At 32.1% G+C, this 19,864-nt stretch overlaps 2 protein-coding genes across 3 annotated transcripts; one reads left to right on the forward strand and one right to left on the reverse strand.

The window, feature by feature from the left end:
• Nucleotides 1-7: 7 nt before the first annotated feature.
• On the reverse strand, nt 8-5,285 carry rin (ras GTPase-activating protein-binding protein 2). The gene is made up of 4 exons (XM_014230697.3): nt 4,756-5,285; nt 1,405-3,285; nt 1,075-1,322; nt 8-993 (listed from the first exon to the last, which is right to left on the reverse strand). Exons 2-4 carry the CDS (start codon nt 3,035-3,037, stop codon nt 562-564), a joined length of 2,313 nt encoding a protein of 770 aa, XP_014086172.2. The 5' UTR covers nt 3,038-3,285; nt 4,756-5,285; the 3' UTR covers nt 8-561.
• Nucleotides 5,286-6,034: 749 nt separating this feature from the next.
• On the forward strand, nt 6,035-19,679 carry sqd (RNA-binding protein squid). 2 transcript variants are annotated; one of them, XM_014230703.3, is made up of 8 exons: nt 6,035-6,351; nt 9,824-9,864; nt 9,932-10,206; nt 10,265-10,499; nt 10,659-10,781; nt 17,102-17,194; nt 17,840-18,051; nt 18,892-19,679. In XM_014230703.3, exons 1-7 carry the CDS (start codon nt 6,206-6,208, stop codon nt 17,905-17,907), a joined length of 981 nt encoding a protein of 326 aa, XP_014086178.1. In that variant the 5' UTR covers nt 6,035-6,205; the 3' UTR covers nt 17,908-18,051; nt 18,892-19,679. The 2 variants fall into 2 exon arrangements, with proteins under 2 accessions (XP_014086178.1, XP_014086179.1); XM_014230704.3 differs by lacking the exon at nt 17,102-17,194 and having other exon boundaries at nt 6,036-6,351.
• The last annotated feature ends 185 nt before the right edge of the window (nt 19,680-19,864 follow it).

Here is a 19,864-nt window from a genome sequence, read left to right on the forward strand (position 1 = left end):
ATCAAAATTAAAATACGTACATGATAATGAAGTTTGTTTTATTTGTATATTGGGTTCAAGAGAAGAATGGTTTTCTTTTATTTCCTTTGTTAGTATAAATTAAAATATTAAATAAAAATTTACTTCAATATATAAAACAATAAACTAAATTTTGTGATATATGTATTACAAAGGAAAACGATTTACTGTTATGAAAGGGAGCGATGAATAAAAAAAAAAATTTGAGAGAACAAGTGATTGTAGAAAGCGCCAAATTTAACGAACAACAAAAATTGTAATCTATATATTAAACGATCATGATTGCATGAGTTGTTTGTTTTTCTCGCAAACTACAGATTTGGACTTGATTTGGTTTTCAATTATTACGCAGGCAAATTTAAATATTCCTACTAAAACAAAAATCAGTTTTAGAATAATATAATCTTATAAAGATTACTGCGGTTGTTGTTGTTTCTGTACTGGTGGTGTTGATGGCGTTGGCGTTGGCGTTGTCGCAACAGCAGCAGTTACTGTATTGTAGCGAGATGTCTGCTGCTGTGGATGATAGAAAAATATTAATGGTTAGCGCCGTGTGCCATAGCTGTTGCCGCCGCTGGCTCCTGAAGACTGTGCACTGTTTTGATTGCCTCCGCGTACTTGTGGGCCATTGCCATTCGTTGGACCGCTGCGATTCTCGTTGCGATTGAAACCGCCACTGAGGCGTGGGCCACCACCACTAGATTGGCCTCGGGACATGCTGTTGCTGTTGGCACTACTGCCGCCAGTATTTCTCATCATGCCGCCGCTAGTTCCGCCACCGGCAGAATTGGATAGTGAACGAGACTGAGGACCCCCACTCATGTTACGTTGCGAATTATTCATGTTCCCGCCCATGCTGTTGCCTCCCATTGACTGTCGTGGCGGCATATCGTTATTTGGGCGCATTGGACGCGGCTTTTTTTCTTCAACATTCAATTTCTGGCCGTCAGGAGAGTTTTCTGGGAAGTAAAGCGGCTGTGAGGAAAAAATTTTGAAATATTTTCAGTTCTGTCTCTAATAATAATAGATATCTACATTTCTAGCAATAAAACTTACACAATTTGCTAAGCAGTTCTGAACTGACTCCGGATCTTCATAAGTAATAAAGCCAAAATTCTGAGGATTCCTTACGCCGGGTGGTAGTTTCCCATTAGCTTTTGACATAACTCGCAATTCCAGAACATGTCCGAAACGTCCAAACAAAGCCTTCAACTCATCCTCTGAGGCATGATGCGGTATATTTCCAAGAAATAGTTGCTGGTTGTCCGATTGCTGGGCATTACTTGTGCGGCGTGGTTCATATTCTAAGAGAATATAAATATTTTTTATGAAGTGAAAATTTTAAAAATTATATACTTTCTTCCTACGAATTGATGTCTAACTTACCTTTATTGATTCGGGATGCATTATTGCGTTGAGGCAATGGGCCTCCTTGTGTAACTGAACTCATAGTGTTGCTGTCAAGACGTAATGAGGAAGATTCACTATTGCGGTTATTGTAGACCGAGAGTGATGAGGTTGAATTGGAGTTGGACTGTGAGTAGGTTGTGCTGGAGATAGTGGTCGCAGAATGGTAAGCATTATTGGATGTTTGTTGTTGTTGCTGCTGCTGTAATTGTTGTTGTTGTTGCATAGCGGCAGTAACGAAACCGCTGGGCGATGACGAAGTCGACTTAAACAGGTTTGCGTATGTCTTGATCTCATTTTGTTGCTGCTGTTGTTGTTTAGCAGCTTCATATTTCTCCTGCTGTTGTTGCTCATTAATCGTTTTAAAATCGTCAACCACTGGTACGTTATCAGATGCAGCCAGTAAACCTGCTGAACCCGAGCGAGGTACTGATTCAGTATTGCTGGTCAAACTGGAACTAATTACGCCATCTTCCAAATCCACAATCGATGATTGCTGAGTGCTCTGCGTTTGTTGGATCAATGGTTGTTGCAAAGGTTGTGGTTGTTGTAAAACTTGAGACTGCAGTAGTGGAGATGGTTGGAAGCCGGGAATATTTGCAGTTGGCGGCACTGCAACGGGAACAGAAGTTAGTGCAGCAGCTGAACCAGTTTGGCCAGTAAGTACTGGGGTAGCTACAGTTATACTTGTAGACTGCTGAGCTACAGGCGAAGCAGATGGTCCAACAATCTGTTGTTGTCCTTGTCCTGGCTGTTGCTGCTGATTTCCAGTGGATAAGAGATCCTCATGACCAACTACACCATTTAGCTGAACCTGCTGCGATACAACAGCTGTTGGAGCGGCAGCTGGAAATGACACAGTGCCAGTTGCCTGTGGTGCAGTGCCAGTCAATAAGGGAACTGGACGACCGCCAGAGGTTGGCACCGAATAGTAAATGGCTTGTTGTGGTGGTCCGCCAACGGCTGGCTGTGCGCCTGTTTGTTGCTGTGGCAATACACTTGTACCAGTTGTTGCATTCACTACCTGTGTGGACAGTTGAGCCAGTTGTGGGGGCTGTTGTTGTTCAGCAGTAGCAGCTCCACTAGCCGCGACTAAATTTGAACCGATTTGTTCATTGCCAGGAGCACCGGCAGAAGTAGCAGCTGGTTGTTGCGATTGTTCATGTTCTTCATCATGTTCCGTACGGGTTTCTGCCTCGTTCTCTTCATCCGAAAACACGTCTTGATAACGAAAAATATCGTTATGAACATAATATTTTTTCGGAGACTGCGATGCTAACACAAAAGTTTGCGTAAAACGACGCATTGGCTGACCATCATTGGACAATTCGCCGGTAACCTGGACGACAACGCCATTACCTAGTGTGGCCTGAGCATCCACCTGACTTATCTTGGCATGACAATCATTAAAATTTAGCTGCTGAATGCGGTTGTAGATATTTCGCTGACCCACTACCAAAGTTGATTCGCCGTGTATAAATGATGAGTTGTTATTATAAAAACGATGCAAATGACTTGGTGCACGATTAAGCAATGTATAGTATTGGCGCACAAATTCGCGGCCAACAGATTGTGGAGATGGCTGTTGTGATTGAGTTGCATCCATTACCATTGCGTTTTTCTTTTAAACTTTCGCTCTCTTGCGGATTTTTGGATTTACTATAATTGATTCACAAGAAAAAGTCAGAGTATGCGGATGTCGATCCGTTCAATAGACAATATAAGGGTTAGAACCAAATATTACGTGCTCCGTTTTTCGGTGGATAATTTTTCGAATCTTTAATGACGGTAAATGTCCCTCGGTTGAATCGCCAGTTTGTTGAAATAACCGAGTGCGATAATATATTCGAGCAATTTATACTAAAATAAAAAACAAATATTACTTTTTGTGTTCAATAATTTTTACGAAAAATTTCATAACAAAGACATTTCATATTGCACCTTTTTCAGCCGTTGCTTAACACAAAATGTGTGAGTGAGTTTAAAATTTTTTAATTTTAATGAAAAATATTTAAGTTTTCAGTTGTCAATTACTGTTTATGTTTACATTGATAACATTAGCAACAAGTTTACATCATTTTCATACTTTAGATTGAAAAACCACAATATATATATAAATTTAATATGTTTAGAATTTTTATAATGGAAACCGTGTATACAGACATCATTTAATAAAAGCATTAGTAAACCAAAAGAACATTTCTAAATGTTTCAATTATATTTTTAAACAGTTGCAAAATGTAGAAAAACGTTTATATGACCCCTTAACATAGCATGTTTGTTCTACGTTATTTATTTTTGGACAAATTTATTATAATTAACTAAATGAGAAAATTCGAGTTTATATCTCATTATCCATGCTTTGAATAAAAATACCATGTGTCAAGCGTACCTAAAAGCAACAAAAAAACAGGCACATTTAATTGAATACAATTTATCATGTATCATAATTGTCATAGTTCCGTCTGTTGTGGGAACGTTATTACCTCTTTGTATTGTATATATATCCTTTCTTGACAATCGAATCTACGTAAGCGAAATGGACCTTGATTTAATAACCGACCAATACACCAACAAAATAATTTATGCCGCTAACAATTTTAATTCTATTTAATTTTGGTAACTATTTGTTTGATTCCCGTCTTCCTAGACTTTAAATAATAGAAGGGATGCAGAGAGAAATTCGCACATTTGATATACATTTGGTAGACACAAAGACTGAAGATTGTTTCAAATAATCGAAAATTATTTATTACTTAGTGTAATACTATATGGAATAGATCGAAAATAATAATGCTTTATCTTTATACCCTGAATAGGATATATTAACTTTGCAACACCCAGAAGGAAACATCGAAGATCCTTTAAAATATATACACAAATGATCAGCATAACGAGATAATTTATCATCCATATTTCCAAAAATAAAAAAACATTCCTATCATCAATATAATAACAACATAAATTTTTGTTTGAAAATATTAGTGTTTTAACATTGAACCTATTGTAGCGTTCGATGTTAAATGTACTTAAATAGGTCTATTGCTTAAATAAAATTATCGAAAATTGTACGTATGACAACTAAAATAAAAATGATTCCCAAAAGTGAGGTATCGAAATCTAAAAACTTTAAGCTCTTTGAGGTTAATGTAAGAAGGGACTAGTGATGTATATAAATGTCAGACACGCCGCAACAAAACGCATTAGGGAACAATAAAAGTTATAGTATTCAACATACTGTGACTTTTAAATAGATTAGTTAGAAATTCCAGTATAAATACAATATTCTATATTCCATAAATGTATATTGTTAATGACAATTTTACTTACGCTCTTTTTTGATGTGAGAAGCGTGTGGTTTATGAATAGGTTTTGTAATGCACAAAGTATTGCTTTAGCTTAATGTTGTTTAATTATACAGCATGTGTTTATTTTAGTTTATAGTTGATATCTAAGCGATTTTCATTGAATCTAAAGCACTATTCCTGTTATATCAACAGAAATGGGTTAAAAATCTGTAAAATCTTTTGTTGTCCAAGTTATTTCAATCAACGTTTTCTTGGCGTTTCTCCGGTTCCCTCGTTTCTTCTTCACCGTCTTCTTCTTTTTCACTGTCGTCGTCGTCTTTTGGATACAATGCAGTCGTTTCGGCTTCCAAATTCTATGCCTTTCCCTCACGAGAAAATTTTTTAATTATTTGGCAAATCGCTTCCCAATATACTTTCTCACAATCCCCTTATTGATTGATCACAGTTGCAATTTATTTAATTGTATAGTACTAATAATAAATTTTATTTTAATTTAATAATGCAGCTCGAAATTGAACAAGTATTAAGTTGAATTGAAATGAGACATAAAATTGTACTCAATCTGTGCACTATTATTTTGCTTCATGGCGTGAAAATGCGCTTTTCTTTGTATGCGTATACTTGTCCTGCTTACTCTTGAGAAGTACCATAATACAAAATATTCAGCGCGTTCATATACCTACATCTTATTCGCCTTAAAAAGCATCATGGTGAGTTGCCACCCAAAAATAGTGTGAAAGTAGAAAACACGTTAAATTTGTTGGATGAATTAGCAATGAGATTCACATAACGTTATGCTAATATATTCTAATTAACTTGATTAAGTTTATTAAAAATATGATCCACAAAACTATCGATTATTTAGCAGTATAATACTTGGGGTTAATCCTAGTCATATCCAATGATCATATTTTATATATGAAGATTATGTTTAAATTCATTAGAATACCGAGGTTACGGAGCAAATGCGCTAGAAACTACAGATAACACGATAACAGAACACAACAAACATTGAGAACTGTCAACATATTTATATGCGCACTATTGAGTTAAGTAAGTTTATGCACAGCTACGGTACGCTGACATCTTCAAATACGAATAGGCGAGTTATGTACGTAGATTGAGCGGTAACTTTCCACGTTACACATCACTGAATGAAATCGTGCCTTTGATGGAGGAATTGTAGATACTATAATTTGAGTATATAAAAGAGAAAGGAAAAAGGACAACTATATATTGATATTCAGCACGTGATTTAGCTATTCAGCGAAGCCGAAGTCGCTTACGAATAACATACTTTCGAGTTTGTCTCTTCCGGCCATTATAGCAGTCAGTACGGCTCGCCACGAGTCTAGAAATTTGTGTTGAATCATTAAAAAAAATAAAGTTGAACAACCTGAATTGCAATATTTTAAAGTTTATATTGAAAGTATATTAGTGTATCCCTGCCAAATAGCTATTTAAAATTAGAAATGGCTGATTCCAAGAATAACGATGTTGAGATGAACGGTGAGGATTTCTCCAAAGACGTCACTACAAGTGAAAATGAGAACGGTACCGGCACCAATGGTACAAATGGAAACGCTGATGGTCAGTCAAACGCACGGGATGACGACAGGTAAATTTATGAAGAAATTGTATTTGCTTATTAATTTCTATACAAAATATCTATTTAAATACTATTAAATGAGTGGTTGATTTTTAGTATCCGAAAGTGATTTTTTCAAAGTGTTACGTAAAAGTTTTGTTATACTACGAGATATTAAGAAAGTAGACAGACTGGCTAAAAGGGTAGGCGAACTGGGGGAACCCATATTTTCTGTATGTCGTACTAGAATCATCTACCTCTTTGTTCAGTCTTTTCGAGGGTGTGTGTGAATATCATTTGTTGCCTGTTTTTTGCGCGTGTGTGTGACTGTACTTCGCTATGGCTTCAGCACTTTTATGGGTACATTTTCCTGTATAATTAGTTTTTACCTGGGATGTCGACAGTTAATTTAGTTGAGATGAACTTGTAGGCGTTTTTTTTAAACTAAATCTGTAGATATTTGTATTAATGATTTCCAGATGTATTCACAGAATTGACAAGAACTCCCAATAGTTTACTCTAAATACAACTATTTCATGTATGTATGCATGTATCACCTTGGAGTACATCGTTTGTATGTAGTCACATTTTTCATTAACATTTAATTAAAAAATAAAATAAAACTGAGGTTATGTGGTATTTTTGCTTACTTGTGCACTATAGCACGCTATATTGGCCGCAATTTTTTTTTGTTTTTTAGTCTGCTTTGTTCTTTTATTTTTTTTACCTATTCTAAAATTCTCATTTTCCAAACGTGTTTTAAAAAATGGCGGTCCAAAACAAAAGCAAAAAAAAGCACATTACCTCTTCGTCGTTCTTAGAAACAAGCAATGCCGGCGTTGGCGCGCTTTGTCAATACGAATATGGCAATGCCGGCAGAGTAGAGCTATATGCTATAGCAAGTGGCTCCTAAATTGTTATTGTCGATATATTGCACTTTCTAGCTTTTGAACGCTTTTAAATAAAATACATTGATTTTCTTTTTATATTGTCGAAATTAGGTAAAATGACAAATTTGTTTTTCTTTTATACTACTTTGATGGGTTTGGTTGGTGATAGTAGACAAAAGTATTGATTACACTAAACATATTTTTAAAAATCAACACCATACCCTTCCTGTTCCTCTAAATAAAGGGGGAAATATGTTTTATGCAAAAATTTTAGTTAAAATTTAAATCTAAGATGAAATATAGGTATTTTGGAATCAATTTCTTATTAAACTGTTCCAATTTTCTCTGGCTTTTCGGACTACATTTAGACACACACAAGTATGCGCTACTTAATTCGCCTCAGACGTAATTTTTTGTTAATTGTTGCTTATTCAGATTGTAATTTTGGATACATGATTGAATATTATCGCAGTTATAAATCAATAGAATGAAGTTTAGGGGTGAATCTATCTGCTTGGTGGATTTATATTGTAATATACTTGTATACTCTTAATTATAGCGAAATGGTTTATTTGGTTTATGTGCTCAAAGTGAAATAGATTCGTATTGCTGCTCGATTTACTCGGTTTATTTTTAAAATTTGCTCAATATTGCAAAAGTAAAATTTTTCCCTATCACTAGAAAATAAAGTGGTTGGATATCTGGCAAAGTTTGATTAGAGATATATAATTGATTGTATGTAAGCAAAGTTTTTCACGCTGTAAGATTTTTGTCTTCGAAATATTATTAATTTATTCTATAAGTTTTTAATGATTCTTATGTATTTATATTCCGAATATGAAATTTTTATATCTCAAAATTTAGGAAAGTAGTTGGCTAACATAAGTATTTGAAAAGATTTCTATGTTTTAAATAAATAAATTTTAATGAGATTGTACAAAATGGTCAAGAAACAGAAACAAATAAAAATTATTTCTAAAATTATTACAAATATTTGTTTTCTTCTCTTATGCGAATGAGTGTCACGTAATTCTTAAAATGTTTATAATAAATTAATTATTTTAAGAGAGTATTTGCCAGAATCCAATCAAGTGCCGCCAGAGCTAATCGAGTTTTTGGGCGAAAGTCAAGCAATTAATTGCATGTTGGTTAAGATAATTTATAAATGTAAATGTAAGAGCTTGAATATATCGGTAAAAAAGTTCTATTCTAAAGGTTAATGTGTAATTCAATAAATTGAACGGTACATTTAAATGTGAATTGAAAAGGATCGGATAATTTCAAAAATAAAATATGTAATACTCTAAGAGCAATAACTAATGGACTAAAAATATTAAACTACTTTTGACTGATTTCACGTGTCACGGATGCCGTTAACATATGCAAATATATATAAATATATATATTCTAAACGTAAAGAGCATGTAAAATGTTGCAATAGGATAACAATACCCTATTTTCCATCATTGCTTTCCTGTTGTGTTTGAGCGAACTAATCTTGTTCCTCTCCGGCAGGTAATGAGTGATGAGCATAAACAAGCCAATTGTAGCTACGCTTATGGAAATCTCCGCAGATCAACTACAACTCACTATCACTTCATTAATAACAGTACCAGCAGGTAGCTTAGCAACGGCTTCAGCATGTGATCACTAAAAGGGTCAATGATGGTGATTTTAAATGGAATTGTACAATACTTTGATATATTTATACGCGCAATAGAAAGTGAGTCCTTCAAGTATGATGGACACCAAATGCCTAAGACGACATCGAATTGCATTGCCCAGCAGCTAACATCGTTAACTGGTCACTGGATCCCTCACATCAAACATGGCGTTGAGACACCATTCACGAGAAACTTGTCGATGGTATTTATCTATGAAAAACAAAATAGAAGAAAATTATACAAGATACACAAAATTAACTTTAACTTGAGAAAATTGGATAACCATGATGTACTGTTAATATTTTTGAAGTGCTTTTTTTTTTTAAGTGTTTTCTATTCTATCTGAAGTTGAAATTTTAAATTGAAATTTCGTTACTTGCTTTATAATATTTTATCAATATTTGTAATTATTAACTTAAAATATCCAAACGAACATTAGCTATTAACCTTGAAATTAGTAGAATTATATTACAACGCATAATCGCGCTAGACGTATCATTCAAATATCGGTTGTCTTTGCTGGTTTCAAAAGGTCGATTCGGTTATAATATTCAGTGTTGCAGTTTTGGTCTTTTGCATAAATATTTGATTTCAAGTTCTGTTGATCGTTAAACGTGTAATAATGTAATAGATGCAAAATGGAAAGAGAACTTTTGTATTTCGTATCTTTCGAACACCATTCGTTTTTAAATAATTAATTTTGACACCTTTTAATGGCTCTCTGCCCTCTACTCGCAGATATTTGGTGAGTTTGTTGTTATTTGAAGTGTTCCGAATATAAAAAATAAATAGAGTACTAAGTATCTACTATTATTTTAAACCAATCAATTTAAAAACTTATTTTCCAAATTTTTAATGGTAAACATTTTTTCGAAGTCCGAGTGCAACACATTTCCCTGGACTATATAAGTGTAATATGTACTAATTACTTCTTTCTCGTCATTACAGAAAACTGTTTGTTGGCGGTCTGAGTTGGGAGACTTCTGAGAGTAAGTAAATGAAATTTTCGAAGAATTATGGTTGAGCAATGTTTTTATGTCATATGTCATTTTATAGAGGAGTTGCGCGAACATTTTGGCAAATATGGAGAAATTGAAAGCATAAATGTAAAAACAGACCCACAGACAGGCCGTTCACGTGGCTTCGCTTTTATTGTTTTCACTAGCACTGAAGCTATTGACAAGGTTCACGCCGCTGGTGAACACATTATTAACAACAAGAAAGTCGACCCCAAGAAGGCCAAGGCACGTCATGGAAAAATTTTTGTCGGTGGTCTTACAAATGAAATTAGTGACGATGAGATCAAAACATATTTCAGCCAATTTGGCAATGTAAGAAGCATTTAACATACTATTCGAATTATATTCTAATTTATTATTTTCTTTTTAGATTGTCGATGTTGAGTTGCCATTTGATAAGCAAAAGTCACAGCGTAAGGGATTCTGTTTCATTACATTTGATTCTGAACAAGTGGTAAATGAGTTGCTGAAAACACCTAAACAAAAAATATCCGGCAAGGAAGTTGATGTTAAACGTGCAACACCGAAGCCAGAAAACCAAATGATGGCTATGCGTGGAGCCCGTGGTGGCATTCGTGGCGGACGTGGAGGTTTCGGACGTGGTGGTAAGTTAATGAGCATATTAAATAAAACGTTTAGCTTTTGCTTTTGATGCATTATTGCATAATTAATTCATACACATCACTAACATGAATGTGTAGTAAAAGCATTACTATTTCTAAAGCCGTAATAATTTGCATAATTAAAAATACATTTTATTTTAGGGTATCCACAATGGCCAGGTCAAGGCGGCTATGCTCCATATGGCGGTTATGCAGGTGGTTATGATCCAGGCTATGGAGACTATTACAGCGGGGGCTATTATAATGGCTATGACTATGGATACGGTAAATACCAAACACATAGCAATTTACAATCAAACTCAAATTATAGTTATAATAATCCTACCGGTTATCACCATAAAAACAGTAATAACTACCAACAATTTAAATAAGAACAAAAATTATATACAAATCTATTTCATTGTTGCTTGAGTAATGAAATGATAAATGATATGCAGTTAAATGTATATCTATTGTTTGGTGTAATTTCAATCTGTAAGACTTAAGTCGAGATGCACCAGCTTATTACTCAGCGCATGATACACTATACACAACATACAATTTTTTCAAATACCCTGAAACTAGATTCGTAAAATTTTACTTTCAATTACGAAAATGAGAAACAAAAACAAAAACGTAATTATAATTTAATATAGTTTTCTTCAAAAAAAAAAAAAAACCATTGAATTAAGATGGAAAATTTAAATAACTATTTGGTATTTGCTTTCATCTTTATTTATCAAATATTTTTGTAGAGTAAAAACTATTATGCAAAACTTTTATTGTTAATAATTATTACTTTTAAATTTGAAAAAGAAAAAAAAATAGTTAATACGAAGAAGAACGACACGTTTACAGCAATGTACTGGCTGCGCTTTTAATATCAGTGAACCATTTTGTGTACTTGCACCTAATTAACATGTAAAGGAAGTGAATAAAACTGACGAAGAGTGTATTTAACAAAGAAACAAACAAACAAATAAATTGCTTCAAATTCGTGTATATTACATATGCGTATGAAACACTAAATACTTTGTATTTGCCTATATAAGAATGAAACAAGCTTAGTAACTACGTGTTATTAGATTGGACACATTGTTGTTAGTCGCTATGAGAATTTATGAGTAAGAAAGACCAAAGTAAATGAAAAATATTCACTGCTTAACAAGCAAATAAATACCTCCAATTGCCTTATTAGCTACACAAGATAAGAGAACTGTCACCTAAATGTGCCAAAAAGATCGCAAATTCAGTGTCAGTTGATCGCTTTAGCAAAACAGCATGAAAGTGAAAATATTCTTCTTGTAGTCTTATTCGCAAATGAATTATACTTTTAATGTAGTTTCTTATGAGAAGGCTTTTTGCTAACTATTATCTTTTCCCTTCGAATAAGGCATAATGTGGACAACTTGACAATAATTTTTCACAAGTTTCTCTTCTCTCATGTATTAGCCATTCAGTTGAGTTGAGCGCGCAAATATATATAACAAGACAAATATATTTTACTTGGTAATATGGTCTACGATCGGTGTTGAGATTATAATTACTATTGCGCTTTAAATGGCTGCTTACTTAAACAACAACAACATACAGAAAAGAAATAAAAAAAACTCATGATTTTCTTTCGACTTTTAAGTCAAACTCAGAGCGAAGAAAAAAAGAAAATTTACCCTTTCTTTGTTCTTAGTTTATATGTTATTATTTTAAAAAATTATTGTCCTTTGGCATGTGGAGGCTGTGATATGTATGTGAGCCTCATATACAACAGGGCGCTACATGCCAGTCGATAGTGATGAATATATTTTTAGACGCATATATTTTCGTATGCAACTATACCTAAAATACATATAAGTGAATATATTTTTATTGAATATATAATATGTATAAATGCTACATACATATAATTGTTATATAATATATATATATATATGTATACCTTTACAAGCATACTGTTCTATATGGTATTATATGGACTGTTTGCATGAATGCAAATAAATAAATGAAAAAATCCACAGCGTAGGCGTTTTAAGCCGTAAAAGATATGAAATATGAGAGGAAAATGGTTGCAACAACAATCCTTACATACGAGTATGCATATCGATCGGCTGGATAGATGATTGAGTGTATGCATATCTGCTGGCGCTTTATTCTCCAGATACATACATTTATAATCATAATATTGAATATCGAAAATGTTAAGAAAAAAAAAAATTTAAACAATACATTCTCCTGATCTCACCGGGATGTTTGTGGGGAGATAGATCTGTTCTGTAGTATACAGATATACAAGGCCGCAATTAATGATGATAAATGCATACACACATCGCAATGACTACTCACATCTAGTAGTATTTCTTTTATTTGCTATACCAACGGAACTTTTGACATTTCAGAACAAAAATCAGATTTCAGACGTCATAATAGTAAATTTGACATAGTTTTCAAAACATAACCGTAAACGTTAACCTATACAGAGCTCTAACTAACTTACATGGACAATTCTGTTTAACTACCATTGTTGAAATTTAGCATGCGAGGTTCATAACGAAACCGTTGTCTGATAAATCGTCCAACTCTAGCTCCAGGTTCTGTTTTATTTGAATGCGCAACGGCGGCGTTAGAATACAATTACAAGTTGTTACAATTTATTGTGTTTTGTGAGAAACAATTTTGAAGGAAAAATTAGAGCAAATTATATTAAAAGATAAAAACTTAATAATACACACACTTCGTCAATTTTAAAGTAAATGTTTTAAAAATGAATATTGTTTGTGAACAACTATAGACAAATGCCATAGCGTAACTTTTATTTGAATTGATAATACTTATGCAAGTCCACCAACCAAACAAAGCAGTTGGATATTTTTTCTTTTTCAACATTTGACAAAATATATACCACTAAGCAATTGCATTTAATTAGGATACCCTTAAAAATTTGTAAAAAATATTTTCAATTTCATTTTGCAAAGGAATTGCTGTTATGCACGACTTTCAATTTGCAAATTTAGTATGTCGTGGTGTCAAAAGCAAATAATGAAGCGCAGACATGGTTTTTTTGCGTTCAAATTAAGTCCTGTTACGGATTTAAAACTTTGTATGCACGCAAAATACCATAAATTTGTGATTTATTTTGATTTTGAACCATGCCGTTTTAAATGTTTCAATTCTTAAGATATATAATATTTTACATTATTCTCTAAATTAAAATTAATTTTGTTTGTGCTATACTCACTTAAACAGATCTATAAAAAAAACGTAAACATTTGCATGTTTCTCAGTGTTAAAAACTTGTGCAAATACACGAGCCAAAAAAAAATATAACTTCTTACCTATGTAATTTATATATCCGCCTATTTTATTTAAAATATATATTTGACTAAATGTAATTAATCAAATTAGTAGAGAAAAGGCAGCACTAAAAGTTGAAGTGTGCAAGTTTAAAAAAAAAAAAAAAAAAAAGGTTAAAAACAATTTAAGAAAACCAATAAATATTTGAAACAAGTAAATAACACATCTTCGAAAAAAAATTACTTCAACCTTTAGTGTCTGTCTTGGTTTTAAAGTTATTAATTATTTGTAATTATTATTTGATTTATATTTTTTAACTATATTACATTAAATTTTTTGTAGCACTTACTAAATGTGTTGAACGAAATCTTAATATATATATATTTCATACCTAAATATATATTTGTGAAACAATCTAATTAAAAGATAGTATATGAAATAACTTTGTAATACCGAATTTTCTGATGTTTCGCCTCACACCACAAACCTATAAGATATATACCTTATACCAAATACCGATTACCGAATACTGCTACTGAAACAACAAACTAACTTGATACCGTTTGCCGCTCGCTTCAATTACCATGTACACACATATTTCAAAAATTTCACCACGTGATGAAAAGCAAGTATTTAGTAATGGCGACCACAATTTCATCTTTGAATGACGGCAGGACATTTTTCGACGGCTAACGTTGGCAGCAGTAAACAAATTGTAATATTGTTTCATAAATAAGCTAAAGTTCACTTTCTATTTCTTGTTATCTTGCTGCCAATGACTAAAAGTTTTGATGTTGAAGAGTTGCGGTTACTATTGTAGAGTGTTATATAAGACTTGAAATTTTATATTTTAGTTTTTTTTTTCTTTAAATCAGCTCTTAAACGTTAATGTGAATTTGTGAACCTTAACTAACACTTGGATAACTAAGAATATTTATCTTTTTTAATTTTTTTTTTTTATTATGTTTCTAATTTTTTAAATTTTCAGTACATATACATTTGATTTTCTATTCGTTTTTTAATGAAAACACAATAATATTCTATCGAAAAATATTTAGTCTCCGTAATAAGTAACTATAACTACAATCAAGCACTCTACCAGGTTTTTTGTTTTGGTTTCTTAATTCACATATTAATAATTAATTGTAAACAAAGTTAGAACATACATACATTTTTTTCTTATAATATAAAATTTAACTATAATTAATATTTAATAATGGAAAATCTGGCACGTTTTGCATTAGTTTAACGTCGAGTATGGAATTAGTTTTACACTTCATAGTTATTCACATATTTTTTGAAAACAATTTCAATACTTAGAAAGAAAATTATATAACATAAAATTTGCGTTTGCGTTTTTGTTTTTCTCTGTAAAATTTTACACTAGTAATAATTTAAATCATAAATATCTTAAAAACTAATTCAAAATTATAAACTATATTTGAACGTCCCATGAGTTCCATATGTATGAATTTCTAATATTACTTCCAAAAAGAAAAAAAATAAATAAATTGAAACGCCGACGACGACGACGAAGAAGATGAAAGCGAGTGATGAAGTGAATTATTGAAGTTTAAAAAGTGTTTTTGGTGAGGTGAGACATTCAAAACACAGAAAAGCAAGCAAAGCAGATATATTGAATTAGACGAAAATCGTTTCGGTGTTAAATGGCAAAAAATTTAATATTTAATAACAACCAATAACTACACTCTTTTGGCAACATTTGCCAATGCTTGTTATTTGCTAGACAAAATTATTGGGCAAAGTTTCAAAAGTGATTTAACTGCTTGATAGATTTTCACTCTCAAATAATGATTTTTGCCATTGGCATTCACCGAAGTGCGCTTTCGTATATAAAATATGCTAGCATAAAAGTTTTGCAATGAAAATACTGTGTGTGAAAATGAGGTACCTTATATTAAAAAAGGATATACATAATATATGTTAATGCATATTTGAATATTAGACACTTGTAAAGAAGCAGCATTTTGAAACATGTAAACAATTATGCGACGACGCATTACATTTTTTTTTTTACTAACTAAATGAAAATGTTGAATCAAGCGTAAAATTATTGGCGGAATTGGTGTCGCTTACAAAAGGTTTGATGATAATTGCTGCAATTTAAAGGGTTCGGGTTTGAAAGTATTTGAAAGCAAATTGTAAATTTTTTAAAAATAACTAAGATTGTGGAAAATTTTTTTTGTTTAGAGCCGTTTTGTGCAGATGAAGGAAAGAAATCCTAACAAAATTCTCTTTAAAAACTTGAAATCCTTTAAAAACATTCTAAAACAGCCAAACCGAAAAAAAGATAAATATGTATATTGACGTTATCAAACGAAAGTTATATAAAAGTCACAAAGAGTATAAATGGACATTTTATTCTTATTGTCGGTATCAGCCAATTTGCAGAACGTTTAAAAAACAACAACATTATTCAATTCAAAAACAATTGTAGGCGTATATAAATAATCTATTATATATCTACATACATAATTATATTAACTCGCAACATTATAATCCAAAACGAAGAGCAAATAAAAGAAAGAAAACTAAAAACCACCGCTTTTCTTACTTCTATAATAGAGTGTTTTCTGTAAAAGTTGTGGTTCTTCGTCTAGATAATCGCTGTTATGGATAACTCTTCACCTTGAGTCACAAATAAAACTTCATCTATCACTCGCTTTTCTTCTTGCCTACAACTTTGGCGTTGGCGTTGGCGTTTGGGTGGGATATTTTCAACTTTGGGTGGTAGGTAAGTTCCGTTTCAAAAGTTCAGAAAGCAAATTGCAAATTGATATACATATGTCTCGATCCAAATGAGAGTCGCAATAACTTTACTCGCGCCAAACACCACAGCCCGACAGAAAGTTCAATTTGATCTTAAAATATTAACTGGTTTAAAGATAATAATACATAGAACATTTGTTCGTCATTAAGCATATTTTGGTACCATTTTCAGAGATTTTGAATATTACCGTTATAATTGAGTACGTTATATAGCAATATCATTACGACTAAATGCAGAAACACTTTTAATATATGTGTATCTTTAATAAGGTATCATTTTGAGATACTCTAGATTTTTGAACATTAAATGCTCACATAATTAGTATATTAAATATTAAATATTAAATAATTGAATATTCTTTTTGTCTCAAACACAAATTGAAAATAAAATTTCAAACCACGGGCCAACAACTATACAATGAAAATGTTTACGCACTGCATCATGCATAAAACGCATATTATTTGAATCAATGCATGTTCAAACCACAATTTTCTGAAACCAAATATCAAATGAAATAACTATAAAGATTACGGCTACGGAGGTGGTTATGATGGCGGCTACGGTGGCGGTAGCGGCGGCGGTGGCCGAGGTGCCGGTGGTCCACGCGGCGGTCCAAAAGGTATTAAAAACAAAAATAAACAGCAACAATTGTTAACTATTTCCAAGATTAATTTTGTTTTTTTTTTTGCTTGTCTACCATACCAACAAAATTCTGTACCAAAATTTGTTAATTGAAAATCTAAATGAAATTGTTTATGGCAAATACGGTTAAATTCGTTGACTATCGGATTTTCCCTTTTCATATTTTCAAGATAAAAAAAAACGAACATTTCTAAAACATTTGGCTTTAATAAATTATTTTATTATACATATTTTTGTTTTATATATGTATATGTATGGTTAAGAAACTCAACCTCATTTTATCCTGTGAACACTTGTCATCATTGCATCATTTCCGGGAAACAAGCGAGCACTCAAAATTTGTGTATTACATTCTATGCGATTTCTCTTCTTAACCGGAACTGGTGCAAATTAATCTATATAACACAACACAAAGACGTATTTATTAGACTATAAAAATAGCTTTTGTTAAGTTAGTTGTTTTCTGTAGTTCAAAACTTTGGCTAAGTTCCCTTAACCCTCGTTTCTACCCTGTAGCGCATGTTGAATTGTATAAATATTTGGGATCCCGTTGCCGCCTCACGGCAAAAACGCATTTGCACATATATTCATGTTCGTATTCTATACTTGTATTCCTTATTAGGTGCCGGCGGTTATCCTTCGGGAAAGCAAAGAGGGACGGGACGCCAACCCAGACACCAACCCTACTAATCATATTTGTTGCAATAAGTTGATAATAATAAACAAGCGCTGGTATACACAAAAATCACACACTACATGAACTTAATTCTTTGATTAAGTTTTTACTGATCGCTTGGAAATTAACTATATAAACGAATTATATGATTTCTTCTGGTAAGTAAAAATATTTTGAAATAATAACAAATGCTTCTAGAAACTAACGGCTGGTTAGATTTTAAATATACACGACAAAAATACTCAAATCATAACTAGCATTGTTAAAAATTAACGGGCGCATATTGCAAATATTGATTTAATTTTAATTGAAAATATAATATATATAATATGAAAAATAACTACTTATTTAAGGGGGTACTGTTTATTGGCCACTATAGCGGGTATAAAAACATGTGAAGATTAATTATTTTTTCGTGATATAATTGTTTATTCACAAAACTTATAAAACACTTATCAAGCTCTTGAAACATTATTTTCTTCGGGTCGTTAATCTACATGAAAATACCCATAGAAGTACGTAGTGAAATTTTAAATAAAATATTGATTCCTTAAAAAATTACAGGCATTTGAACAGAAAACTTAAATTTTTAGTCAACAATTTCGTAATAATTTGGCAATAAAAAAAGTTTGAATCAATCGAAATTTCCCCACGTACACTGCTATGCAAAATCCAATTCTAAAGATAAGTTTAAAAATTAAGTTGATCGGACAGAAATTGTCAAAGTTATTTGTCTCGCCAATTGAAAAAAAGTAGTTTTGAGCGCGCACTCGAATATTCTATAGCTGAGCCGAGGTTGGGCTGACTATATACGCTTAAAGTCGTTTGAAAGAATTTACCTCACTACAAATCAACTTGAAACTAATTTTTATAATTATAAAGCATAGTTTAAGCGAAAAAAATATTTTTTTTTTAAATTCTGCAGTAGCCATACCCCTTAAGCATACAATAAATGTTTCACTGAAATGTAATAAATCTTTACCTTATATCTTTTACAGTGTTATATTTAACACGTCGCATGCACACACAAACGAGAAATTTGCCACCTGAAATAAACACTACTACAGAAATATACTCAGAGAAGCAGTGGTGACAACAACACCCCATTCCAAAAAGTTTATCATCAATCATATGAAAAAATTCTCATTGTTATCGGCACGGTTAAAACAATCAATTTAAGTTCGTATGTGTGTCCGAAGAACAACAAATGAAAAATACACCGGCCTTACTTTTTTATCCAGAAGTGCAAGCAAAAAAGTCTTAGTTCAGCGTTGCATTCATTGCAGTGTCAACTTATCAACAATTCAGCAATCAATAGTTTATTAGCAGTACTTTGCAGTAGTTTTAGATCATATATATTACACTTAATCTTATGTTACCTAATATACTTACTTACTTTAAAATGGTAATTTTTATGCTCTAAGTAGTAGTTGTGGTATGTTATCAGTTAGCAATTTGTAATTATCAACTCAGCCCCATTTGAAAATGCTACTTTCCTTACCCGCATCCTGTCCACAATACGCCTCAATACACGTGTATACATGCAATATGTATGTGCGTGTATGAGATGTTTGTGTGCAAATTTCATTTACATCAAATTGTCGCTCAATTCGTAATAAAGCTGTCATATTGTCGTTTGGTAGCGTTTATCTTTTTGCTAGTATACATAACGTGCGTTATGTACTATTTTTTATACTTATCTATACTTACTACTAATGTCTAAAAATAAGCGTATAACAGAAAGAATGGCAAACAAACAAAATAAACTTATCAAGTTATGCTTAAATTATGAGTACTATAAAATGTCAGAAGAGAGTATGGTGAGAGAGGGTGTATCATCGACTAACACAACAAAATAAATCAGCATCCATTGCAAAACACAATAAAAACGAATCCACCAAAATATTCGAAACAGAATTCAACTAAAGACAAATTATGTATGTACAGTTACAACAGTTACATACAGATCCA

The sequence above is a fragment of the Bactrocera oleae genome, chromosome 2 (assembly GCF_042242935.1).
Source record: "Bactrocera oleae isolate idBacOlea1 chromosome 2, idBacOlea1, whole genome shotgun sequence".
Classification (NCBI taxonomy): domain Eukaryota; kingdom Metazoa; phylum Arthropoda; class Insecta; order Diptera; family Tephritidae; genus Bactrocera; species Bactrocera oleae.